Here is a 26,229-nt window from a genome sequence, read left to right as displayed (position 1 = left end):
TGCAAAACTAAGAAATTACAAAAAAGAATTTGAATAAAGATAAACAAAAAAAATCTTCAGGCTTATTTTGGGAAACTAGGCCTAATCAAAATTTCGTCATTTGCTGCATGTGAACAAAACATTTTTGAAATTAAGATATATTTGTTTCCCAATATATTTTTGAAATTATCTTGACCAACTAACATTGTATGGCCAAGAGACTATATCCAATCAATTTAATTTTTTCGTGAGTGATCTACTCAGCGTACCCTACAAATTAAACAATTCAAATCACGATGACGGAATTCCATCTAAGCACATCAAGGCGTCCCACACCCCGTAGTGCATTGATGCACTAAGGGAATCCCTTGTTCGTTTATATGATCAGATATGAGAATCCGATTGGGTTAGATATCTACGGTGACATCCAGTGTTTGTTTAAAATCTTTAAGTTTAGTTCCGTCAAATAAACAAACCCGTCATATTGCATGCGCACAAACGAATACCCGTCTGATTTAGTTATGGGTCCATCCTTGATATTCAAACAAATCGAAGCCGAATACTCCTGAAGGGAAAGTATGAGATGGCAGAGATGCTGACCGCTGAGCTTAGCATAGGAGTTAGCGTGATCACTGTTATTTTGTAAAAATAAGGCTAATGTACAGCCAAAGTTTGATGTGGTTAATCCGAATGGGTTGGCTAAGTGGTCTTGGTCTGAGACTTAAGTGTTTGCTCCATTCTTCGGTCACAGGTTCGATTCTTCTGGTTAACAATTCTTGAGGACTCCACGTGTAAGCGTGTGAAATGGCTGTGGGAGAGACTGTAGGGATTAATCCGAGGTGCACACAAGGTGACCCGAAATCCCGTGCATTAACAAACAAAAAAAATAAAATTTGATGTAGCTATGTGTGCTTATAAAAAAGAAAGGTTGATAAAACATCTTCTTCATAGGCAGAATTATAGTAATTTATGACTAGTATTAATTTGTCTTTTAAAAGTGATTTGAGATGTATGAATTGACAATAAGAGGAAGAAAAAAGTTTCTTACTACTACTATTTTTCTTTGTGGTTTAATAATACAGATATGGATTACCCCAAATAAATAATCAGAATTCCAATTTCTTGTTACTGAAACCTAAACAAGACTAGTCATTTGTCCAAACACAACTTAACCTTAACCAACTCGCAACCATGAGAGGTTTGGCCAAATAAGTATGAGAAAGCTATTAAGTGTGTCGCATGGTCGAATTTCACGGAGACCAAACATTCTAAATCTTAGGACCACCACAGGGTTTGGGTTTGCCTGGTCGTAACTCCAATGTCCCGGAATCAATCAAGTTGCTTGCAGGCTGGCCCGGACATTCCTTGAGCCGCTAACTGATTTACATCATCTCCTCTGTTCATCTTTTCCCTCTTCATTTTGGGTTAGTTCCCTGCATTATCGGCATCCTCCCAAGTTAACTAGTGAAAACACCACATTCCTAACTCATTTTCCCATCACAAATACTCTCAAAAAACCATGAAAATCATTTCCCTCCAACGCCAACACCATCTCCATCTCCTCCCTCTCTCACCTAAAAATGGATACTTCATCCCTCACATCCCATCCCAAGAAACTCTCTCTCTTCCTCAACACATCCTTCCTCCTCCTCCTCTCACTCTTCTTCTTCACCAATGTCCTTCATCAACCCAGATTTGGTTCCACCACAATTTCATTAATCCCATCTGCACCCCCACTTCATCAGTTCATTGGTTATGAGTCCAAGTGTGCTTATGTCAAGTCCCAGAATTATTTCCACTCCAAAGGGTACATAAACTACCTTGAGATTTTCTACTGCACCTGTGGAAAATACCCTGGATTGGGCTATTCTATATTGCTCTTATGGCTTGTTGTGTTGTTCTATTTACTGGGTAACACAGCTTCAGAATATTTCTGTCCTTCGTTGGAAAGTTTGTCTAAAATACTGAATCTCTCTCCAACGATCGCCGGGACTACCCTCCTTCCACTCGGAAATGGTGTCACCGACGTCTTCTCCAGTATCATATCTTTTACACAGTCCAACGATGGTGGTGTTGGCATCAACAGTGTACTGGGAGGGGCATTTTTTATATCAAGTGTGGTGGTGGGTATCATAAGCATATTGATCACCAAGCATAAGATTTCGGTTGATAAATCGAGTTTCGTTAGAGACGTCCTGTTCTTGCTTCTCGCTCTTTCTTCTTTATTGTTGGTTTTTATCGTGGGAGAAATCAGCTTGTGGGGATCGATCTGTTTCGTCTCGATTTATTTTGTTTATATAGTTGTGGTTTCTGTCATGCACTTCTACAGACAGAAAGAAGAGAGGGTAGTAAACTTATCGACGAATCCAAAGAGCTTCTTAGGTGAATTTGGCGAGGTGGGCGTACCGTTACTGGGTTGTGTCGATGAAGAAAAACCCGTTTCGTTGGATAAAGGTGATTTCGAAGCATCGAATCAGAAAGAAATATCAAGGTGTTTTACATTCGATTCGAAAATTCGCGAATGCTTGATTTGGTTTCTATATCTCTTGGAGCTGCCTCTTTACTTGCCAAGAAGGCTTACAATACCATGTGTAAGGGAAGAAAGATGGTCTAAGCCATTTGCAGTTATTTCAGTTATTTTGGCTCCAATTCTACTGGCAGCCCTTTGGAACACCCAAAATCCAAATCTAAGTTCAAAAACAAGTTCATTGATCTATATGACTTCTGGGTTGATTGGGTTGACATTTGGGGTTGTTGCATCTGTGGCCACCAAAAGGTCAATCCCACCAAAGAAGTACTTATTCCCCTGGGTTTTTGGAGGATTTTTGATGAGTATCATTTGGACATACATCACAGCAGAGGAATTGGTTTCTTTGTTGGAGTCAATTGGGAGAATACTTGGGATAAGCCCTTCAATCCTAGGGCTAACTGTCCTTGCTTGGGGCAATTCAACTGGGGATTTGATAGCCAATGTGGCTGTGGCAATGAATGGGGGCTCAGATGGGGTGCAAATTGCGGTATCAGGGTGCTATGCAGGGCCCTTGTTCAACACGTTGGTTGGTCTGGGTCTATCTCTTGTTTTCTCATCCTGGTCCGAGTACCCGTCTTCTTACGTGATTCCTAACGATCCGTTTCTCTTCGAGATTCTTGGGTTCTTGATTGCTGGCTTGCTTTGGGCACTCGTGATTTTGCCGAGGAAAAACATGCGGGTCGATCGGTTTCTGGGCGGGGGACTCTTGGCTATGTACTGTTGTTTTCTGTGTCTGAGATTTTCCAGGGCTCTTGGGGTTCTGGAAACAGCTTCATGAGTTCTGTGTTTTCAAAACCTTGTAAACTCTTGTTGTGGACTATGTTGTCTTTGTAATACTCCAGTGAAGGTCTATTATGGAATTGCAAATCTAATGTTTCAAATGCCTTCCCTTTTCCTCTTTGAGTTTTCTCCAAATTCTTTTGATTATTCGTGTGCGGATCTAATAATTTGACTTGTTCTTTCTCTTGTAATGGATACAAGGCAAATGTGGTTATGATGCTTCCGTTGTCCGATCAACCTCATTCCTCGCGTGGGTGATCGGCTCCCTCATTTCCTCAAGATTTCTGTCATCTAAACTTAGCCGACGGCTCCAAAAATGGGAACCTCATCTATGTCTATGGTCTCCTGTGTTCCGGTCTTAGTTACACGAAGTGGGAGCGGGGACGGGAGCGGGAGCGGGGGCGGGGACGGGGGAGCGGATGATCATAGAAGTGTGAGAACGCCATTGGAAGCGGTTAGGAAAAATTATTAAAATTATAAATATATTTTAAAATTTTATATTGTTAAATGTCAATATAAAAATTTTATTCTACCACATAAAATATTACTATTAAAATTATAAGTTTCTAGTTATATTTCAACATTTTTATTGTAGCACATGATAGCACAATAGAGCTCTTGTGCATATTAAGTAGGCGTAAAAGTTAAAGGCATTAGTTTGACTCTAGAAGACTAATATCAAATGTGCACACCAACAAGAACAAAACAACTTTAAAGATACCAATTGCAGCTTGAATCATAAGTCTCTCAACCGTTTTTTGGGTGTAAGTTTCCGTATAGGCAAGGAACGAGTTCCCATCGTCATTGGGACGAGTTTCTTGGAGTTTCCTTCAACGGGAATGCGAAAACGCTTTTCCGTCGAAAAAACATGGACATAGTTAAAGATTCCTGCAACTAAGGTTCCAGCTACGTTCTACACGTTTGTCAGTGACTAATTGAGAACAGGATCGATTGATACACGTTTTGTTTTTTTTGTAATTTTAATACAAAGTAACTCATGGACATGTTCAAATCCACCTCCCACATTATCTGTGCAAATTCCTGCATTTTCATTGTCAATGGCCCTACCATAGGGAGTTGTTTCATTGAATAGTGAGGAGGGAATTATATAGCCAAACAAGTCCAGCTGCAGCCAAATTGGTCCAAGGAATCTAGACCATTATTGTCCTAGGAATGAATTATTTCCAAGGCGTATTGTAATCTTTTGGTAATGCAGGGTGTCTCGGGTCAATTTGCGTGCACCTCAGACTTATTCATATTGCATCTCTTACAGCTTTTTCAAACACTTTACGCTTGGATTGAGGTGGCCTCAAGAGTTAGTAAGGAGAATCGAACTTCAAAACTTGGATGGAAGCAAACCCCTAAGTCTCAGACCAATACCATCAGGCCAACCCCTTGGGCCTTGGGGTATCCGGAACCTAATCCCTACTAATTACATCTCTTAAAATTTGAACTCATGCTTTCGAATTATACACTCAAAAAGTCTACAAACCCAACTTCAAGCTCATACCTGTGTCCGAAGCCATTCGATGCATGCAGATTATGTGCATCAAACGGCTCCGAATGCAAATTTGTGTTGGTAGCATTGCTCTAATCCACTTCCGCAATTCGGATAATTCACTGGCCGGGTGAATTGTATTGCAATAATTTGAGTCTATTGTAGCTGAAGAATGTGGATAATATTGTCCACATCTTTCTTACACAACTCTTGTGATTGTGTGGATCCGATCGATGGCAAATCCTCACACGAAACCTTGAAAGAAAAACTCGTATAAAAAAAAAAAAACAGAAACCTAGAATAGTTAAGCCTCATTCCGGATTACCTTCCTTTTTTAAAAGTTCTTTTTTTCAATTTTCAAGCTTAAATATAATGAAAATAAAAAATAATTTTTTATTTTATTTTTGCACCGTATAAAAGATCTCAATGAGATTTATCAAATAAGATCTATATTGGTAGAAAAATTATTTACATAAACACATAATTTTTAAGCTTGAAATTATTTTCTTTTTCAAAAAATATTTTTTCTCTAATCCACAACGGGGGCCTTAGGCTCCGTTCCGAAACAAAAAATAAGTCCTTATTTTTTAAGAAAATAATTTCAAGTTCAAAAATTATGGATTTATTGAAATCTAAAAATATGCAATATGGATCTTGTTTGGAAGATCTCGATCTTTTATACGATGCAAAAAAAATTAAAAAATTATTTTTTATTTACTTTATTTTTGAGTTTGAAAATATGAAATAAACTGCTTATTTTTTAAGAAGATTTATGGAACGAAGCCTTGGCCCTCGACATGGCTGCACCCGAAAAGGATTGTTTTGGCTGTTTGGGTAAAATGGGAACCAGCTGGCCGTCTAATTGTTCTTTTGATCGGAGCAGTCTAATTGTTCCTTACAGATTATTATGCCGAGGAATCCCGTAGGGCGGGGCGCCCAACAGCCCTTGTAGGACAGATTCATGACGTCCATCTCGATAATGATGGCTTAAATTTTAATCCGCTCAATAGACAATTCAGATCAATAGTAGCTCGAATTAAATCCGAGCCGTCTGTATCAAAATGGACGGCCACCCTACAAACCTTGTAGGGCGGTCCAGGATTTCCCATTTTAGCTAGGTTCATGTTAAGCTTTGGGTAATGGGATTCGTTAAGGATTATACAGTCCGGATCCAATGAGAGATCCCTCACGGTGCTACCGTGCGGGACTCTCCTTTCCCGATCTAATTGTGACGATCCAAACCGCTCAAAGTGATCAGAACGTGATTTTAAAAGTACCCGCAAGAAATCAGCAAAAAAAATGATTGGGAAGGGCTTGATCCGAACAGTTTTTAATTGAACGGTTCAGTAAAAAAACTGCTCGGATCAAGCCCTTCCCGATCATTTTTTTTGCTAATTTCACGCGGGTACTCTTAAAATCACGTTCTGCACACTTTGAGCGGCTCGGATCGTCGCAATTCGATCGGGAAAGGGGAGTCCCGCACCATAAGGCCGTGAGGGATCCTTCATTGGATCCGGACTGAAGGATTATATATTAGTTAGGTTGAAGTTAAGTACTACTACTTGGCAAAAATAGAGTTAGGCACAGTCCGACAACACCAAACTAAACCAAACTGCTCCGATTTTAGAAGGCTACACTGAATAGTGCTATTGAAATAAACAAGTGTGTATCTCATACTCTTATCCTTATCCCCAAGTGGAGTAATTGCAGCTGGACGAGCGCAAGGCTAGATTCTCACGGTAAAAGTTGTCAAGCGAGATGGGTGTAAGTCTATTAGCGAGTTACGTACAGAGGTAAACCAATTTCTGTGATTAGATATATAATCAAGGAAATAATGTAGTAGAAACCTTCTCTACCGGATGACTCGTATACCAACACTTATTATTTAGTCGGAGACAGATGCCTTGAGCGATTTTAAACGTTTCTCCACCTCATCCCCAAAGACATTAGTGCACATGTAGATGTGACTGATGACGAAGGGTTTTTTTTATCCCTGAATCAAATCTCAGGCGTGCACACTCTTGCGCGATAGATTTCCATCACTTCAATCTTTTGAGGATTCTACAAAGTGAGAACCATCGTGACGTGAGGATGCGACCGTGGGAATAGGACCATTCTAAAAACTCTCATGAGAATCGAGATCAGCATAGGCCCATTAATAGAGCTAACCGACCCCTAAATCCAGTATCAATACCATCAGGGTGGCATGTCAAATTTATGTCAATGGGTCCAATTCAAGACCTGGTTTCCTGGGATTTTTGAAGAAGGAAACTGTCTGACATTGACCGAAATTCAAGTCGAAAAGACACCTATACCCATTGTAACACGGCAAGTAATGGGAGAATAATTAGGAAATTGACTTCTACACTCCCCTTTTTACCACATACATTCTTCTTCTTTTTTGTCTTTGTTGAGTGTGAATTTACTCTATTTGCTTCTTAATGTGTAAAAAAGTGAACTTATGAAAAGGTAAAAAGATAAATTTACGTGAATAAAGATAAAAGAGAGAGTGCATGTGGTAAAAAATGGAGTATCGAAGTCAATTCCCAATAATTATGGCATTTTGGAAGTTTACATCTTGTTGGATCCAAGGTACAAGATGACCCGGATAGAGTGTCATTTTTCAAGAAAATTTATGATGTGCATGCTGTGGGAATTATTAACAATATTTGTGCACGTCGTAATTGCTTACGTGGTACAAAGGTAAAACAATTATGGGTATGTTGAGATCCAATGTCTTTTTTTCTTTTCTTTTTTTCTTTTTTTTGTGGCTGTTAAGTATCCCATGGTTTGAAGTGTCCTACATTGCAAACCATAGCTAGAGATGTGTTGCTTGTACCCAGTTTGCATTAGTCTTCTTTCAGCACTCGTGTAGATTGGTGAGTTCAACTCGAAATGAACGTCATCCCAAGACTTAGAGACGGGTCATTTCGAGACAGGTCATTCTTCTTACATACATCAACTAAAAGTCCAAATAGAAGAAACAACTTGAATTTCGTGCAAACAAAATTACGGTAGAATTTTCTTTTAATTTACAGCTGAATGATATATGGTTTTCTTGCATTATCCGTATCAAAATCGGATCTGTTCTTTGGTATTCACACTATAGACAGCAAAATATTGAATGGAATATGTCCTAAGGGAGAAGGTTACTTCTGTTGCTCTGTGCTACTCGAACTCGGTGGAGTCATGAATTGTATGTGAATTCTGGGCTCGAGATCTCTGCAGCTCCTGAACGCGTACCGGGATTGTCGCGTCGAATCGGGCGCTCTCCGGGTTCTCTGCGTAAGCAACGTGGTATGCGGAAACACAAGCCTGTGGCCATGCCATCGCTACCCGGCACTGCAACACAACCATCACAGTTCACAATTAGTAAGACCGATCAAGAGGCCTTCGGCCCAACGGCAATTTTTAACAAGAAATCCAGCAGAATGGCGCCAATCAGAAAGGCCACAGTGTCACATTATTCTGGTGATAGATACTCCTACAAGAGAAATTCCAAGTACAAAGAAAAGAGCTGTGCTACGTGCACAGCGGCCTTTTTCTTCCGCCTCGGGTCTCGCAAAGATGATCGGAGCCGCTCATTTTGTTCAAAATATGTCGTTTAAGGTCTCTGTAAAAAATGAGCTTCGTTCGATATCGTTAAAGGCGTTAACAAAACACCCAAAACCACCTCAGAATTTAGGAAAAAGGCCGCTGTGCACGAATCATTTCTGCAAAGAAAATATACCCCAAAATTACACCAAAAAGGTAAATCATCGTTGATTTAGCTTTTCGGGATAAGTTTTCTTTGTCCCTAGCATTTTCGATTCTACAAGGATATTAGAACTTTAGTACTACTTCATTTTATATACGAATACACACACAAACATATATTTGCTGCTGAAAAGACCAAAAAAGCTTAACAAGAACAAACATGAAATTAAATTCATTTTCATACCATGAAATAGCCAATCAGGAAGGCATAGATTGACACTACTGTGGCATACCCATTGTGCACCACAAGAGACCAAGTTCCGCCAGCCAGCGCACAAACTCCGCCACCAGCCACCCCACAGAGGAAGCAGAATGAACTGGTGAGATCCGAGTCAATCAATGGTTCCAGCCCAGCTCTCCTGAACATCTCCCACGTATCGATTGACGCCTGGACGAAACGTTTATTATAGACTCCGACGTGAACGAAGCCCCATCGATTCCCGTACGTTACCAGCTTGGAAGCAACTCCTGAATAGCAATTCACGCACGAGAACATGAATTCATCTGTTTCCCCTGAAACAAAATTGCACAGCAAAGCCTTTTTATCATCTGGAAATTATTATCATTGAAGGGATATTTTCAACCAAACACATATTTTCAAAAAAGAAATCTTTTCAACCAAACACAAATTTACAATGATATCAAAGCAGGGTTTTAAAAATTCTGAGCCACAACATTTGGGGATCATTTAGCAACAGGAGAAAATTTCTGGGCTCGCTTGCGAAAGTGGAAATTACTATTTTGGTTTGAAATGAAATGAAATGAATACAAAATGCATCAGAGTCTGCTTGAAACATTTTGGTCTGAAGTTTTGTTTGTTCAGTAGGACCATATTTCATTCTAGCAACTAGGAATTACTAACGCTATGCAAATTGAGTAAAATTTTAGCATTCAATGAGCGGTCGCTTGTCTGGTGCCCTTTCAATTCTACCAAAAATCCCACTAGTCATCGAGAGGGACAAGGGGATCCTGTAGTGCGCCAAGGCACTAGCAGCATTATAGGTAGTGCACCTAGGTGAGCTTCGAAAAGGGGACACTGTAGTGGGCAAACCCCGGCCGCTAGCAGCACTATGGGTAGTGTACCTTGGCATGCTTCGTTAAAAATTCATAGTCAAGATTGAAATCGTTTATTTTATAGCAAATATGCCAAGGCAGCTAATACATTACTGTGGTGAATATTCAATAGGAACTTAGAGAGAGAGAGAGAAGGATTACCTGAAGCTGAACTCATGGCCCGAGCCAAACCGCAAACCAGCCCGAGAACCGGAACAAGAACCGACCCGACACAAACACTACCCATCGAGTACTTCCTCACATCCCGGAAAGCCAAACCCGTTTCCAAATCCATCCCACAGGCGAACTTCATATACTTGACCCGAGAAATCACAACTCCCACCACATTCTTGACCACATTCATGGTCCATGTATAGCTCAGCACAATCACCAAGATAAAAACCTTTTCCAAACCACCCCAGGCGGCGGCCGCGGTGGCGCCGCCAATCCCCACCGCTATAAGACCCGAATACAGAGCACCGCCGATGATAGTTAGGAAAACGATCACGGCGGTTCTAGGCGGGGGAGACGATATCGAGACGGATAAAACCTGGCCAGCGTAGTCGAACCGTGGACTGACCCAACAAGAGTAGAGCGACATCAAAATGGCTGAGACCAGAGCGAGTGATGCTACCGCCAGGCTCGCCGCGGACCCCACGGAAACAAGGAGGATGCCCGCTGCGCAGGTTAGCAGCGGGCTGAGCCAGAACACGGCTTTTAGCGTTCTTGATGGGCGTAGGAGAGTGAAGAATTGGCATGAAAAGGCAACGAGGGCGGCGAGCGCGGTGGAGGAGAGAAGAGGGAAGAGGAGTTTCAGGAGGCGGAGGTTGTGGTGGTGATGAGAGAGGAGGCCGCGGACGGCGAGGACGGCTGTTAAGACGGTGATGAGAGAGAAGTGGAGGTAGAAGAGGTTTCGGAAGAAGTTCTTGAAACAGGGTAGCCTCCCTGCTTTTTGGTAAAACAGAGTGACGGGTTCTTCTTGTACCTGCATTCAAAATCAAGAAATGGGTTCTTAACTTCTTATCAGGTTTTTAAATCAAGTAATCGGGTTTTTAAATCGTGGTATCAAGAAACTAACGCTATCGATGATACGGCCCGATATCGACCGATACTCATACGCAACGGGCTTTACTTAAAATCCGAAGAACTATAAGTTAGAAGAACTAGAAATGCAGAGAGAGAGAGAGAGAGAGAGGACCTTGAGGGGGTTTGACGATGGGAATTGAGGGATCGCCTGACGATGAATTTGCTGGAATTCTGGGGGAATATTCCTCGGGGGAGGATTTGAATCATGTAATCTAGACATTTGTGAAGGCGATTTGGAGTGTTTGCTCTGGGATAAAATGTTAACAATTCCGAGGGTTCTTGCTTCTTATCCAGTCCCTTTCTTGGCTTCCACGATTCAGCAAAAAGATCAGAGCTGATAATTTTCAACTCCGAACTCTCTTTCAATATGATAGAATCTATTCCCCAAGTCTTCTTCAAGAAGAATTATATAATATTTGTGTATACGTCTCTGAAAAGTGACCGAATCCTACTTTAGCGTAACTTCCATGATTTGAAAAAGAGGGAAATCAGTACTCAATCCAAAGTGATCGCGTGCTTGGACACGTGAGTGGTGCAATTCAGGTGAGGTTGGGGCGGCGTCCGGGCCAGCATACTGGCACATTGGCGAATTTCGGGGCCCGATCCTACCGTCTAATGTATCGATTGGGCCAAATAAATTGATAACACTTTTGAAAGTTTTGAACCCAAGACTAGAATATCGGAGGGAGCAAACTCCCGAGCTCATGCCAAACCTCGGGGCTAATGTGAAGTCATGGTGTGGAGGATGAATCCAGGTCAACAAGGGTGACGTGATGGAGAGGGGCTTTACTCTGTTTTTTAGTGGCTCCATGGGTCTCGTGATGCAGGTGAGTTTTTCAGTCTTTCACGGGAAAGTGCGTTTTCGGCTTTAAAAAAACAGAAAAGGACAGAGAGAGAGAGAGAATTGTTTGGTTCACCAATTCAACTGCCAATCAACTAACCAACTTAATTGCCCAGCCTAGCATTCAACAACGCTCAATTTTACTTTCGTTTAAAAGTATTTTGAACGATTCGAATTTTAAAAAAAAATCTTCACTAGACAGCAAGCCCCAAGTCGAACCAGTAGTAGAAGTAGTAGCAACTCCAACCATCACAAGCATTTTTTCCAGTCAAAACTATACCCAGAAAAAGCATCAATTTTTCTTTTGAAATGTCTCGAAACTCTCTGCAAAGTTAGAATGGGCAATATTTAAATCAAATCTAACTTGTTAAAGGACTATCATTGGACATTAAAGTTCATTAAAAGTTACTAAAATAGTCAAAGAGAGACAATATTAAAGGACAGAGTGGTTCGATTTTTTTCTGCCTCTTCACTTTTTCTTTTTTCTTTTTTATCTACGTACGTATAACAACAATTCTGCTTACTACTTTAGCTCTCATTCTCATACTGTACATTTTGTAAGCTCCAAAAAGCTAAGCTCTTTGTGTTGGTAATTTCATTGATAAAACACATATTTTCATGTATTCCGTTATCTCGTTGTTATTTATTTCATTTTTCTTTTAGAGAGTCTGTTTAGGGATTAGCTTTTAGTCAAGAGGTTTCGGAAAGCATTGGAGTAATTTATAGTTGTTATTCTCGCTCAATCAACCTAGAGCAACTTTTGCGGATCAAGAAAACCTAGAGCAACTTTTCAAGCGAGGTGCATTGGAAAAATTCACTGGCGATTTCGCTCGTGCGAAATTAAACTGGCTTAAGCAACTTTGCCATTTTACAGCAGCTCTATAAATATCGACCAATTATGTCAGATTTAAGTGAGCGTCGTTCTCCCTCTCCCATGGGCGAAAAAGATCTAAAAACATATCTAGGGTTATTGGAGAGTGTTTGGTTGATTGTGCTTGGAGTATAGATACGATCTATGTATCATGTAGTGAGGATAGATTTCCATGAGTTATACTATCTCTATTTCTAGGGTTGAGAGTAGCCTTAGGTGAATTCCTAAACAATACAAAGTCCTTCGGCGGATTTCGGGAGTTAAACAAAAGACTTGTAGATTCAAGGCAGCGATAGTCAAGCACGCATTGTGTATGGTGAACGTGGATTCAATAAGTATATTTTTGGGGCGATTGTGAGGATTCTAATTGTGGGTAAGATTGCTTATAATGACACATTGCGTATAGTATTTTAATTCATTTCTCTTGTTTTTTTTATCTATCTAAGACTTTTCCACGTATATCTGGTGTTCATATGCTTATTGCTTTCGTTTGTGTGGCTGATTAATATTTTTGATTGGTGTATTGGTAATAATCTAGGCGATTTATGGTTTTTCACTTTTGAACAAAATTGTTTAGTATCTCGGGCAGGGCTGGACAAGATTGGCCTCTGCGGAGTCAGTACCCAAGCCCATCCGTGTAAGCCCAAACCCTAGTCCATGGGCTAGGCCTAGGCAAGCTAATAGACTACCAGGCTTGCCATGGGCTTTAAAATACTTGTGGACTTTTTACTGTTAGGGTTCTCGGGAAAATAACGGCCGAAGACGGGTTTTGATAATTAAAACTTGCCGAGGACATTTTTCAGCATTAACAAATGTTCTTAGCATGTTCTTGGCAAGTATTAATTATCAAAACACGTCCTGATAGTCATTTTCCCTAGGTTCTTCTTACTTTAAGGTGCTTTAAATAAGAATGAATTTCTATTTAAGGTTCACTATGGAGATTTCATAAGTCCACGAGTCCACTTATTAGTTTTGTAAGTCCACTAACCTAAACTATATGATACTCTATGAAAGTGCTTAAAACTCTAAACTCTATGAAAATGTCTAAACCATTAAAACCCTATAATAAAAAAATGCACTATAAAACCCTATGAAAGTGTCTAAATTTTAAGGTATCCTACCTTATAATAGAAAAATGTATCATAAAACTTTATGAAAGTATTTAAATTCTGAGGTACCCAAACCCTATCCCTCATGGGGCTCGAACAAAAAAAGCCTGTTTTATCTTCCCATACACGTTGTAGTTGTTCACGGCCGTGGACAAGCTGGGCCCACGTTTCTCCATTAAAAGCCTTTATTTATCTTTACCGAAGTGCAGCCATACACGTTATGTTGGGAAGAGTGAAACTTTTTCACGGCTCCGAGCAATTTTAATTTCGGATTGAAAACAATCTATTATCGTTAATAAATTGTTTTCAATCAAGATTGTTCAAAACATTTTTAGACAGTCTAGATCGATTGCTGTAAAATTTATTTACGGCTCCTCCGTAAATAAATTTTTCTCAGATTGGAAATGGATCCCATATTAAGCATAGAGGAAAATTTCATTACGTCATAGCACCAACCCTTTATTCTGCTAACTAAAGGTTGTCAAACAAGAGGATTCTCCCTTCAAAAGAAAGGCACCCCAAGACCTCATCTACACTCTTCCCCAGCCTTTATTCCCAACCCTTGCTTGCTAGCCTCTTTTGCTAACCACTTAAACTTCCCCCTCTACCATTCCTCGCACTCTCTCTCTCTCTCTCAAATTTCCAAACACCCTCTCCTATGGACATCAAAATCCTCATGATCTCCTTCATTCTAACTTCACTCATCTTCTCCCTCCTCTACATACCAACCCACCTAGCCAAACCCCTCACCATCTTCCGGCAGTCGAAAGCCTTGGTCCTCCCAAAATCCCGGGAGCCGTACCCAGCGACGTTCGCTTACCTGATCTCGGCATCCAAGGGCGACGTCCCGAGGCTGACACGAGCGCTCCGGGCACTCTACCATCCTGGAAACTACTACTTGATTCACATCGACCATGGCGCCCCTGAGAGTGAGCACAAGGAGATAGCCAAGTTTGTGTCTGGCGAGCCAGTTTTTGGGCAAGTGGGTAACGTTTGGATAGTGGGGAAATCCAATTTGGTGACCTACAGAGGTCCAACCATGCTGGCCACCACTCTCCATGCAATTTCTGTGCTTCTGAGGATTGCCAAATGGGATTGGTTTATTAATCTCAGTGCCTCTGATTATCCCTTAGTAACTCAAGATGGTATGGTGAGTACTGGCCTCTTATTTGATCAGTTTTTTGCTCTTGTTATTGAATTTTTGTGGCATTTTTCAACCAACGATCAATTTTGTTTTTTTTTTGGTGTTGTCTCAGATTTGATTCATGCCTTCTCTGCCTTGCCGAAACACCTCAATTTCATACAGCACAGCAGCCACTTGGGTTGGAAACTGTAAGTGGTTTTCTAATGGTCATTATTGACAAAGTAATTACTCCATCCATCCATAAAATTTAGGACCCGTTCCGCTAAGATTTTTATTTTTAAGTACTTATTTTTTACTTTACGAGACAAACCATTCTCTTATATTACATCACATTTAATTCAAAAAATAAGTAATGATTTTCGGAACGGGGACAGTCCCGTAAAATTTTTTTTTTATCAAATGATAAGGTACTTTTGTGCATATTTGCTTGAACCAAACTAGTTCTTAGAATTAGTGAAAAAATTGTGCATCAATGTATTTTTTTAATCCAAAAACAGCACGATATTTTGTAATGGACTAAAATTTTGAAAGTTAAGAGGCATTCGAATGGTACCATTGCTCGATACAAGGAGATAATTTTATTATGTATATCATCTGCAGTCAGACTCTCTTTCATAAGCGGAAAAAACACGTGTAAATATTTTACTAATATTGAAGGGAATAACTTTATAATTTATATCTTCGATAAATTTTTGCAGGAACAAGAGAGGAAAGCCAATAATAATAGACCCAGCACTCCACAGTCGCAATAAATCAGAGATATGGTGGGTTATAAAACAGAGGACTCTACCTACTGCATTCAAGCTCTATACAGGTTATTTTTCCTTAAACATTTTCTTGAATTTTCTTCCTTCTTATCTCTGTCATGTGAACTTGTGAAGGGAATGCAGACAGCTGATAAATGTGCCAAAAGTACATGTTTGGTATTTTCTCATCCAGCCAAAATAAATGGAATTATTTTGTTGGTTTCTTGCAGCATGGTCCCTCATCATGTGATGAATGGAGTATATGATCTGTCCAATCCATAGGGGCCAGTTTCCAACCAATAAAATTTTACTAGCATTAATTGATTTGTATTTCAGGATGGGTTGGCGTTATGAGTATGTATCATGCATGTAGGGAAACTTGTTCGGGTTTGGTTGGTTTTTGTGTCGCCTTGTTTGTTTTCGAGTCTCAAAAATCTCTAGACACGGTCTTTATTAAATTTTTTCTATCTATATCTCTCTATTTTTTATTCCCAAAAACCTCCTTCATATCCAAACCGAACGGGGCATACGAGAGAAATCTCAAGAGGCCCAAGTCTTTAATCTGAGAGATTTTTAAAATTATTTGCTCCATGGAATCCCAAAAGAAACCTACAGAAATTTTCTGACTCTACCAGAGAAGTCTCTGCACATCAAATTTTTTCACCGACAAAGAACAGGGAGAAATGCCCCATGAATATTGGAGTATTTCCTGATAGAAAGTGAGATTATTAATCGGGAGAAACTTATTTCCGGAGTAGCTATAAATTGCTTATTTACGAAGCCGTGCCATTTCAGCCGTCTGTTTCGGCAATCAATGGTCCGTATTTTAAAAAAACTATTCGTGCGAATAGTTTTTTTAAAATCCAGACTGTCCAAAATACTTTTAGACGGCCAAAATTGAGCTATGTAAACATTTGTTTACAACTGTTCTGTAAACAAGTTTTTCTCTTAGTAATCATGGGAGGCATGTGGTTAGCAACATTGTATCATTTGATGGATGGGCATGCAGCAAAGCAACTCTTCGTAGAGTGCAACAAGGCTCATTCAAACAGTTCAAAAGTGTTTTTAGTTGTCCGGATTAAAACCGAACTCTTTCAGGGAAAAGTAAACACTATCCTGAAAAAGTTTGTTTTCAATTCAGACCATTGATTTTCGAAATGAATGATCCAAATATGCCCTGAGGAGCACTCTACAGGAAGCTGTTTTACATCATCTCCGGGTCCCATTTTCAAGTGCCCTTCTTTTTTCTTCCTTTGCTTTTAGTGCACTAAGTCAAGTTTGGTAGGTGATTGATGCTAATGCTCATTCATGTCAAGTTTGGTAGGTGATTGATGCTATTGCTCATTGATGTCAAAACCTCCATCAAATCACTATTCCAGAATGCTCTTTGGGGCATTCCATCGCTCTACCAGACTGTCTTGGCTTCACTTTAAAGGATTGTTTGTTGGACGGGACCAAAACTAAATCAAAGTAATACAGTATCACCTACTTATGTTATTACTACTCCCTCCGTCCCATAATATTTGTCCGGTCCGCAAAACGGAGACGTAAACTATTTTTGTAAGAAAAGTTGAAAAAAAATTCAACAATTTACTAGATCTCGACGAGTTCTTTTAACTTATGAAAAAAATTTAAATTTTTTCTCGAAAGAAATGCATTATTTTGTAGTCCTCGTTTCGCGGACCGAACAAATATTATGAGACGGAGGGAGTATTATTTAGGGATGGGATCCTCTCCGGTTACTGTCCCAAATGTTGGAAATACGATTGCTACAAATTCTGAAATGTTAGGCAAAATCTCCACAAATACTGAAATACACTTCGAGTCACAACTATGTTGCTTTCCTAAAGACATTATTTACCCCAACCAAATGGTATGCAAAGGGTTACAGCAAATCTGCCTTTAAGATAAATCGAAACCCGAACTCAAAATTCTTTCATTTGCGTTTACACTAACAAAACGGACAGAATACCTGCTGGACAAATATAAGAACTGAGAACCACTGAATTCTCTTTTCTGCAGCAAAAAAGAACGCAGAATGAATGCTAGAAAATATAGGGAGAGATGTGGGAGAAATTTGGCATATGTGTGTATATAGATTCTATCAAGTGGTGGTCTATTTATAAGCCACTACGCACCCATTGAGAATGGGTACGCACCCGATCTAGTCTGATTGTTGGATCAGATCCTAAGAAAGGGCACGTTGATGTGCTAAGTGCCCGATCTAGTTTGATCGTTAGCACACCTGTAGGCTTGAGTTACACCTGATCCGAATCCACGTCAGCGCCACTAAAGCGCCACAACGCATGTGTATACTAAAAGCAAAGCACTAGCTCCGCCAATATGGTTCAAAGCACCATAGAGCTGCACCATGCTAGATCATTATTTAATCATATTAGGAATGTTTCCTAATATATACCACTCCAATATCTCTCAACTAACCAATGTGAGACAAAGCTCATAAAGAGGAAAATAAGCATTCTAAGGAAATAAGAAAATTTACAAAACCAAAACGATTGACTCTTTTATTTTGAAAATCTCTAACACCAAACAGTCTACATTTTTCTGGTAATACAACGTACTCTTAGCGGCTGTCACGATGTCCACACTTCTGAGATACCTTTAACAACTGTCACGGACAGTTTTTGGAGATGATCCATGTCCTGTATTTATCCCACACTATAGGTGAAATTGCATATACCCGAATTTGGGACAGCGTACATAAAAAGAGCAAAGTCGAGAAATGGATACGATAAGTGTGATGTTACCATAAAAGAACAAAGTTGAGTCTCGGCCAACATACATAAACCTGGTGTTGAATTGCAGGATCAGCTTGGACAATACTATCAAGATCCTTCGCAGAGTACAGCATAGTGGGTTGGGACAATCTCCCAAGAACACTTCTCCTCTACTACACAAACTTCGTCTCCTCGCCCGAAGGATACTTCCAGACTCTCGTATGCAACTCCGAGGATTACAGAAACACCACGGTCAATCACGACCTCCACTACATCACCTGGGATACGCCCCCGAAGCAGCATCCCAGGTCCCTCGGCCTCAAAGATTACCGAAGAATGGTGCTGAGCAACCGCCCTTTTGCCAGAAAGTTCAAGCAGAACGACCCGGTTCTTAACAAGATTGATAGGGAGATTTTGAAAAGGCGTCATGGGGGGTTCGCATATGGGGGCTGGTGTTTGGAGGATGGGAATAAGGGGAACGATTCATGCTCCTCACATTTGAAGAGTGAGAAGTTTGGGGTTTTGAGGCCTGGAACTGGTGGTAGAAGGTTGAGGAGTTTGATGACAAAGTTGGTATCTGCCCAGAACTTCGGTAAGCGTCAATGCAAATGATTTCTCAACTAGCTCTTGATAAAGTCTTTTAATTAGTAGAATCTTATTTTTTATAATATGAATAAGAACAAATAAAATCTATGTACAATTTTTGCTACCGGATGTGTCGTGGCCGTGTAAGTAGTTGGTAGTCATTAGTTGTACTTAATACAAAAGCTGGTATGTTTGTGCTAAAAAATTACCAAGAAAGGGAAAAGGACGAAGGTTGGAGAATTTTCTTTGTTGAGTTTTCACAACTTTGGTCAATTCATTTCGCTAGAGCAACAAATGAAAAAGTTGGACCTGCACTATGAAAAATGGTAATAAGGGTACCAAATCTATTTTGTGGGTTTGTTGAAAAACTCGAAACAAGCTCGAAACAAACATAGGTTTTGTTGTATTGGTTGCTTTGATGAAAAGATCAGTGGAATAGTGAACGGCCAGATGGGCCGCTCGGCATTGCTGCCAAGCGGGGCGGTATGCTTGATTTCTTTATTTCAAGCAACACAAATAGTTTATGGCCCATTGATGCTCTGAAGTCTCAAGCATGCTTGCAGGGTAGTCTATGAATGATGAGGATGGATAACTAGCTGTTTTATGTGCTTGTGACTTGTGAAAACCAAATTACCTATTCAAATTGTTTACCCTTTAGTTTGTTCGATACCATTGACTAAGTTGTTTTTTTTCTTTTCACATACATAAATCTTGTGCCCAGAAACATACAAGCACGCACACACCCAAACACGGAACAAGTTCTTACATGCTTCGGCGAATCGCCTACTCCACCGGCAGTAGGTTTCCATATGTGGAGGAGAATTCCAAATTCTTCACTCACTGAAACCCCAAATCAGGCAACACACCCAGTTTCTTTTTGCACTCTACATTTCTGCTACACTTTTGCAAAAGGCATTCTACACCAATTTATAGGCAGAGAGGATGAATATTGTTTTGGATCAATCTTGAGGAGGATACTTCCTCTGCGGATGCTAAAATAATTTAAGAAAGCTTTATCCCCAAACGTTCGCAAAAGGGCCTATGCTCAATCTGGGTTAATTTGAGCCAAACAACATGAGTTCCATGTGTGGAAGTTCAACAATAAATTACCTTACGTGGGAGATGATCGAGCTTGGGTCTATTCAGAGGTGAGTGCGAGAGGATGGTTCTTTTTCCCCCTGCCGATAGGACGTTATGGAACGGGAGTCAAACACCTCCTCCATAAAGATTCGAACAGAGGATGGTTCTTTTTTCTGTTTTTTCCCTTGCCGATAGGATGTTAATTAGGGAACGGGAGTCAAACACCTCCTCCATAAAGACTCGAACTGAGGAGAAAACTACACTAGGTGCGGCCGGTGTTCAATCTAGCGGGCTCTATTCACAGTGGGTTTTCTCTAATTTCGCTGTTGGAAAAGATTCCATGAACAGCTGACAAAGCATCCACAACATGTTCAATAGTTGCACTTATCAAGAAGCCAATGAGTGGCCTTAAAAATATCACGACTTGATATGACTTGCATTATTATAAAATAGAGGAGTGATTTCACCACTCTCCAAATGATTAACGGCTCTCCCCTCTGCTGGGGAGTGTCAAAACTAATTCATATTGATTTCGCCACTCCCCAAAAATTAACAATTCAAAGAGTTGCAAAATCAACCTATATTGATGCTGGGAGTGGCGTTAACAATTTGAGGAGTGACAAAATCAGTTCCATAAAATAACATAATCGGTTTTGGATGTTTTTCGAAGCGTTCGAAAGCTAGCTAAGTCCTCTTTCTAACACAATTGGTTTCATTCAAAGATATTTTATACGCTGAAATCTGTGACCATTTTACCCTCAGGATGTCGAGAAAAAAATGCATTTTAGTTTTGAAAAAGACCAAAAAGCATCATTCAAGCTTTAGCCGAGTCCTATTTTAATTTCCATTTCATCATCGGGGAGCTTCAAGGCAAAAATTAAGGATAATTAATAAGTTCAAATTGGGGTGTCTGCAATATTGTTTTGGACCAATCTTGAGGAGTATAATTCCTCTGCGGATGCTAAAATAATTTATGAAAGCTATCCCCCAAAGTTCGCAAAAGGGGCTATGCTCAATCTGGGTTAATTTGAGCCAAACAACATGAATTACACGTGTGGAAGTTCAACAATAAATTACCTTACGCGGGAGATGAGCTGGTTCTTTTTTTCAGTATTTTTTTTATTATCCAGACGATAAGATGTTATGGGTTAATTGTTTAGTGATTATAACGGGAATCAAACACCTTCTTCATAAAAATTGGAACTCGGGAGAAAACCACAATAGGTACAGTGTTCGAGCCGGCTCTATTCAGAGTGGGTTTTCTTTAAAGAGAGAGACTTATGTTTACAACAGGATGAATTCGGACCGTCCAAACACTTTTGAACAGTCCGAATTCACCCCGTAAAATTTATTTACGAAACCCTTCGCGAATAAGTTTTTTTTGAAAAGATTCCATGATCAGCGCGCTGACAAAGCATCCACAACATGTCCAATAGTTGGAGTTATCAAGAAGCCAATGAGTGGCCTTAAAAATATCATGACTTGAAATGACTTGCATTAACATGAATTATAATTAAACATGTAATGACTTTATTATAATGCCTACCTAATTTTAAACATTCACTGAACCAAGTAGTAATCTATTTTAGTAGCAGACAAGATAGTAAAGACAATTGACAAATCCAAGAGGAAGAAAGAAGTCGTTTTACTTGGGTCTTTCTAAAATCTAAATGCCTACTTGAGAATCGAAATGGGATGAAAGTCTATACATTTTTGTACGCTCTAAAATGCTGTGCTTCCTTTTGGTTGGCAAGTTCAGTGGCGGAGGGAGAATAGGACGAGCAGGGGCACGCATCTCCATTCAATTTCTTTTTCTTTTTTTAAATTTAAGATTTTAAAATGTATATTTTGTATTTTCTCTAGTTAATTGTATTTCATAATTGTATTTTCTCTAGTCAAATATCATTTCATTCTCAATTTCTTTTCCACATATTTGAACATTGTCATTATACCGGCGAAATGAGATGTCTAATGTGAAAAATAGCCGCCACTTACTATTTGGAACTCTCTAATGCATAATGTCCAAAATTCAAAAATGCCTAAACCATGGGTTATATGTTTTATACTTTAGCAATTATTAACAATGGGGGCAATAATGCTAAATGTTGTGTAGTGAATTGCTGTTAGACTTGATCTGCTGAGACAATTCAAGTAATTCGATTGTTTTTATATTCTATGTAATTTACTATATTAAAAAATTATGTTAGGTTTTTCAATTCTTAGCACAAATGTTTTATCGTTGCTTAAAACAAAATTTTATGGTTGAAATGTGTTTAAAAGGTGCCCCACTTACATAATTTTCTGGCTACGCCAAGTTCATTGACAAAACGCGTATTTATTTGTATCCCGTTTACGGAGGGGATCGTGAATGGGCCGGGTTCATGAGAGGTGGAGGAATTCGGCTGAAAACCCCCAATTCATTTTGTTCCAGTTTTAGGATTAAAAGTCCAAAATAACCCTCTTTTACCCATATCTAATAGTTGTAACTTTTTTTCAGTCCATGATTTCTTTGTGTTCTCGTTGGTTGTGTGCATTGACATCAATTGCGGCTAGTGGCTACATTTTATGCAAAATTCTCTACGAAGTAACTAACATAAGATTTTCAAATAACAAGCGTACAACAATAAAGCGAACAAAGAAAAAAAGAGACGAATAAAGTGAAATATGTAAGAAATAGAATTATTATCCTTGTGAATTCATTCATATATAATAAGAATAGCATTGATTACCTAGTTTATATGCACGGTTCATCTTCCGAAACCATGCACTAATTTGGATACTTCTAATGAACTGAAATAAGAAATGGAATCCCAAACGGAGTTTACTTTACTAGTATCGTAAAAATTATTTAGAAAACACAAAATTAAATCTCATATTATCTTCACCCAATTCTTTTGCTGTCCACATCATCTACATAAACTCATCAATATTGAATAAATTAAGTGGATAACACATGGCGTTTTTGAGTGATTCTCGATCATTTGTCAATTTCAGTGCTCTTATTTCCCAACCCACTGACTTTGCTCGTGGGCTCCCACTCTCAGGGCTGCATTCACATCTTGACCCTTTTGTAAATTTGGAAGCAGTGGTTTCTAGAGCAGATTAAATTATGTCATTGTCATTACATCAAGTTCTACATCAAATATCATGCTCGCAAAAAGGGTAAAAAAAATTCGTCATGCTCACGGGGTCTGAGGGTTATTACACGTCCGTTGTTTGGGGTGTACCGTACGCATTTTTGTGGTTTCGTTTGGTTGTATTTTTGAGGCCCGAGATATAAATTTTGTTGATAGTTTATTTTACGAACTTTTGTGGCTTCTTTTACTAACTTTTGTGACTTGTGTTGTGAGATTTTGTAGTCAAAATCATATGACATTTGGTGGTTACTTTTATGAATTATTGTGGTCATCAAATCTATGAATTTTGTGGTTAAAAAAGTTCGCGAGGTCAAAAATGACTGGCGCAAAACTTATGAGTTTTTGTGGTGTTGGTTACAAATTTTTGTGGTGTTGTTTATGAATTTCGTGGTGTACTTGTTTGGGATTTTTTCGTGTTTTGTTTGGGTATTTTTGTTATCCAATATATAAGTTTTTTTTGGTGTTCAAATACGAAATATTTTGTGGTGGAATACAAATTTTTGTGGCTCAAAATACTTAAAATAGATACCGTGCAACATATTTTAAGGGTGCTGCGGATAAAAAAAAAAACATATTTTAAGGGTGCGTAACTTAATCTTGTCATTGGACCCTTCTACCCCGTTTGTAAAACCATGGAGATCATCTAATGAGACTTTTATGTATATCCGGTATATAGGGTGGTTTGGTATCCCTCCGGAAAGTTTCTAATTTTTTGGCCATTTTTCGATCACATTTGATTGATTGGCTCCGTTCATTTTGTAGAGTTTGTCGAGAACCTTAATCATACCAAAAATCGTGTTTATCGGACTTTCGTAGATACATGATCGGCACACGTGAAAATTGAAGAAAAACAAAACTGGGTCAAAAAACACACTGAATCGAAACCCAATTTTTATTTTTTTACAATTTTCACGTGTGCCGATCATGTATTTACTAAAGTTCAATGAACATGATTTTTGATATAATTATGGTTCTCGCCGAACTCTACATAATTAACGGAGCCGATCATTCAAATGTGATTGAAAAATGACAGAAAAAATAGAAATTCTACAGAAAAGATATCAACCGCTCTTGTATACCGGGGATACATAAAAGTTTATCCCATCTAATTATCACCCCTCTTAAGTAGGATGTGCTGAATACTGATTAAACCGTTTTGATCGGTAACAACGGTGATCAGTTTCAGTACCCAATAATTGTAAACCGATTAATTCAGTTTCGATTTATTTATTTATTTTCATAAAAACCGACCGAACTAAACCCAACCGCACTAATCATGAGTGTTGGTTAATTTTCTTCTCCATGTCTCCTGCTATGGATGCCTAATTACATATCTTGGTGGAGACAACCTTTGTTTTTTTTTTTTGAACAATAGCTTATTTGGTTAATTACTTCCCCGTTCGGCTAAATAAGTCAACTGACTTATTTTTTTGTCCTTATTCAAATTTTTTTCGTATTTGTTAGGTTTTTGTCAACTTTTTGGGGATTATTACATCGTCATGACAAGAGGAATCTAAAAAGTAAAAAATTACGATCGAAACCTAATTTTTTTTTAATAGAGATAAAAATAAGCCAATAAGCCAATTTTTTCGTCTTTATTCAAAAAAAAATTGATTTCAATCATAATTTTTTACTTTTTAGATTCCTTTCGTCATGACGATGCAATAATCTTCAAAAAATTGATAAAAAATTAACAAATACGAAAAAAATTTGAATAAAGACAAAAAAAATAAGCCTATGAGCTTATTTAGCCCGAACGGGGATAATTGACCGGACAATTTCAAATTGTACTCCTACTATCGATTGGTTGAAGGTTGAAAATGGATTCTCACCTATTTTTTATTTGTTCTTGTACGGAATTGATGGATGAAGCTCCTTTTTTAAATCTATTTTCTCATTCAAGTTATCCATTCGTAATAAAAGATCATTAATATATCAACAAATAAGAAAAAGCATGGCACATTGATTCTCATGGAAAAGAAAAAGGCAAGGGAACATAGAACATGATAATGCTTGAAAGTTGGCTCCTGAAACCAGTAACAATCAGTAGATACCTTTAATTTTGGTGCACTAAAAAGGAGTTAGAATTCTCTCCCGTTCTTAATTTGGGCTGGATGAGACAATCAAAGTATGGATTGTATATTGCTGAAATTAATGGTTCGAAATTGCTCAGAAACTCTTACTGGGAAAATCCGAACCGTTGATTATAGCAATTTATGATTTTGATTAATTTCTAACAATTAGACTCTTCCTGTCGAGACAAGTGATTAGTTCAGAAAATAAATGTAAATTCAACCAAAATTTATAAAAGACAGACAAATATACTGAAACAAAAAAAAATAATAATAAAAATAGCATAAACTCACCAAGAACTAGTACTAATAAACGACAAGGAGCGGAAAGTACCCCTACTATGTGGTCAATGAGTCATCATTTTGCTTGGAAATTTGCTTCTTCTATCACTAGTTCCTCGTATAAAAATAAATAGTAGTTGGGTTTTTTTTTTAGGTATGTCTTATTCATTTTTTTTTCGTGTTTTTAACTTAGCGCCGAACTTTTGTGGATTACTGATTCGTCTCAATAAGTGAAAAATAAAATATTTTTACTCTTATCCAAATACTTTTGAAATTTCCAAGATTAAACCCAAAAGTCGGTTTTTTTTTTTTGGCTTTATTATAGATATTTCCAAAAACATATGAATAAAATTCATAATTTTTAACTTTTGTAATTTGTCTCGACAAAACGAAACACTAATTCATAAATATTTGACGCAAAATTAACAGATGCAAAAAAAAAAAAAAAGAAAAAAGAAAAATCTTAAAAAATCCAAAATGCCCCCAAAGCTCGTAGCGGAACAAGAAACTTTCTTCGGCAACTCTCGTGATCTCGTTCACCTTTTCACAGACATGTGTACGCATGCGATGCACATAATGCCTTTTTTGTTGTGATAAAAATAATAAAAATTATTTATTTTATGTGGTAGTGTTTATTGCACCAAAATAAAGTGGTGGTTGGGAAGTGGGAGGGTGGGTCTGGCTGTACCCCCCCATACACACCAAAATCCCGTGAGTTCAAACTAGGTTTCATCCCTGCTTTGAAAATGCAACCTGAATCCCATCCGTTCGTTTTTTAGAGCTCAACGATTAATATATCAATGCAACAAATCAAGTAGATTGAACATTAATAACTCGACGAACATAGCATCATATTGTTTTCAACAAATTGAATGACCAGTAGGATGGTATCTGAAAATAACTTTAACTCGATCTTGTAATTCTCAATATTCGATCGACTTA

The 26,229-nt window shown here is 38.6% G+C and overlaps 3 protein-coding genes across 3 annotated transcripts; 2 read left to right on the top strand and 1 right to left on the bottom strand.

The window, feature by feature from the left end:
* Positions 1–1,393: 1,393 nt before the first annotated feature.
* Positions 1,394–3,390, top strand: LOC131319392 (cation/calcium exchanger 1). The gene has a single exon (XM_058349619.1). It carries the CDS (start codon positions 1,560–1,562, stop codon positions 3,285–3,287), a length of 1,728 nt encoding a protein of 575 aa, XP_058205602.1. The 5' UTR covers positions 1,394–1,559; the 3' UTR covers positions 3,288–3,390.
* Positions 3,391–7,762: 4,372 nt separating this feature from the next.
* Positions 7,763–11,383, bottom strand: LOC131319493 (protein PNS1-like). The gene is made up of 4 exons (XM_058349754.1): positions 10,795–11,383; positions 9,759–10,581; positions 8,728–9,056; positions 7,763–8,129 (listed from the first exon to the last, which is right to left on the bottom strand). The coding sequence occupies exons 1-4, from the start codon at positions 10,900–10,902 to the stop codon at positions 7,956–7,958; spliced, it is 1,434 nt and encodes a 477-aa protein (XP_058205737.1). The 5' UTR covers positions 10,903–11,383; the 3' UTR covers positions 7,763–7,955.
* Positions 11,384–13,969: 2,586 nt separating this feature from the next.
* On the top strand, positions 13,970–18,956 carry LOC131319410 (beta-glucuronosyltransferase GlcAT14A). The gene is made up of 4 exons (XM_058349638.1): positions 13,970–14,648; positions 14,760–14,835; positions 15,346–15,461; positions 18,220–18,956. The coding sequence occupies exons 1-4, from the start codon at positions 14,162–14,164 to the stop codon at positions 18,741–18,743; spliced, it is 1,203 nt and encodes a 400-aa protein (XP_058205621.1). The 5' UTR covers positions 13,970–14,161; the 3' UTR covers positions 18,744–18,956.
* Positions 18,957–26,229: the final 7,273 nt, after the last annotated feature.

Source organism: Rhododendron vialii, chromosome 3a (genome assembly GCF_030253575.1).
Source record: "Rhododendron vialii isolate Sample 1 chromosome 3a, ASM3025357v1".
Taxonomy (NCBI): Eukaryota; Viridiplantae; Streptophyta; class Magnoliopsida; order Ericales; family Ericaceae; genus Rhododendron; species Rhododendron vialii.
The sequence above is the reverse complement of the archived record's forward strand: the minus strand, read 5'-3'. Positions and strand labels throughout refer to the sequence as shown.

Bases quoted from the DNA above. Each gene is read 5' to 3' on its own strand.
- LOC131319410 (XM_058349638.1), top strand. From the start codon at position 14,162: ATGGACATCAAAATCCTCATGATCTCCTTCATTCTAACTTCACTCATC. The intron at 14,649-14,759 runs GTATGGTGAGTA...GTGTTGTCTCAG, and splicing joins TCCCTTAGTAACTCAAGATG to ATTTGATTCATGCCTTCTCT. The intron at 14,836-15,345 runs GTAAGTGGTTTT...AAATTTTTGCAG, and splicing joins AGCCACTTGGGTTGGAAACT to GAACAAGAGAGGAAAGCCAA.
- LOC131319493 (XM_058349754.1), bottom strand. From the start codon at position 10,902: ATGTCTAGATTACATGATTCAAATCCTCCCCCGAGGAATATTCCCCCA. The intron at 9,057-9,758 runs GTAATCCTTCTC...ATTTTGTTTCAG, and splicing joins GGCCATGAGTTCAGCTTCAG to GGGAAACAGATGAATTCATG. The intron at 8,130-8,727 runs GTATGAAAATGA...GTTGTGTTGCAG, and splicing joins TCCTGATTGGCTATTTCATG to TGCCGGGTAGCGATGGCATG.
- LOC131319392 (XM_058349619.1), top strand. From the start codon at position 1,560: ATGGATACTTCATCCCTCACATCCCATCCCAAGAAACTCTCTCTCTTC.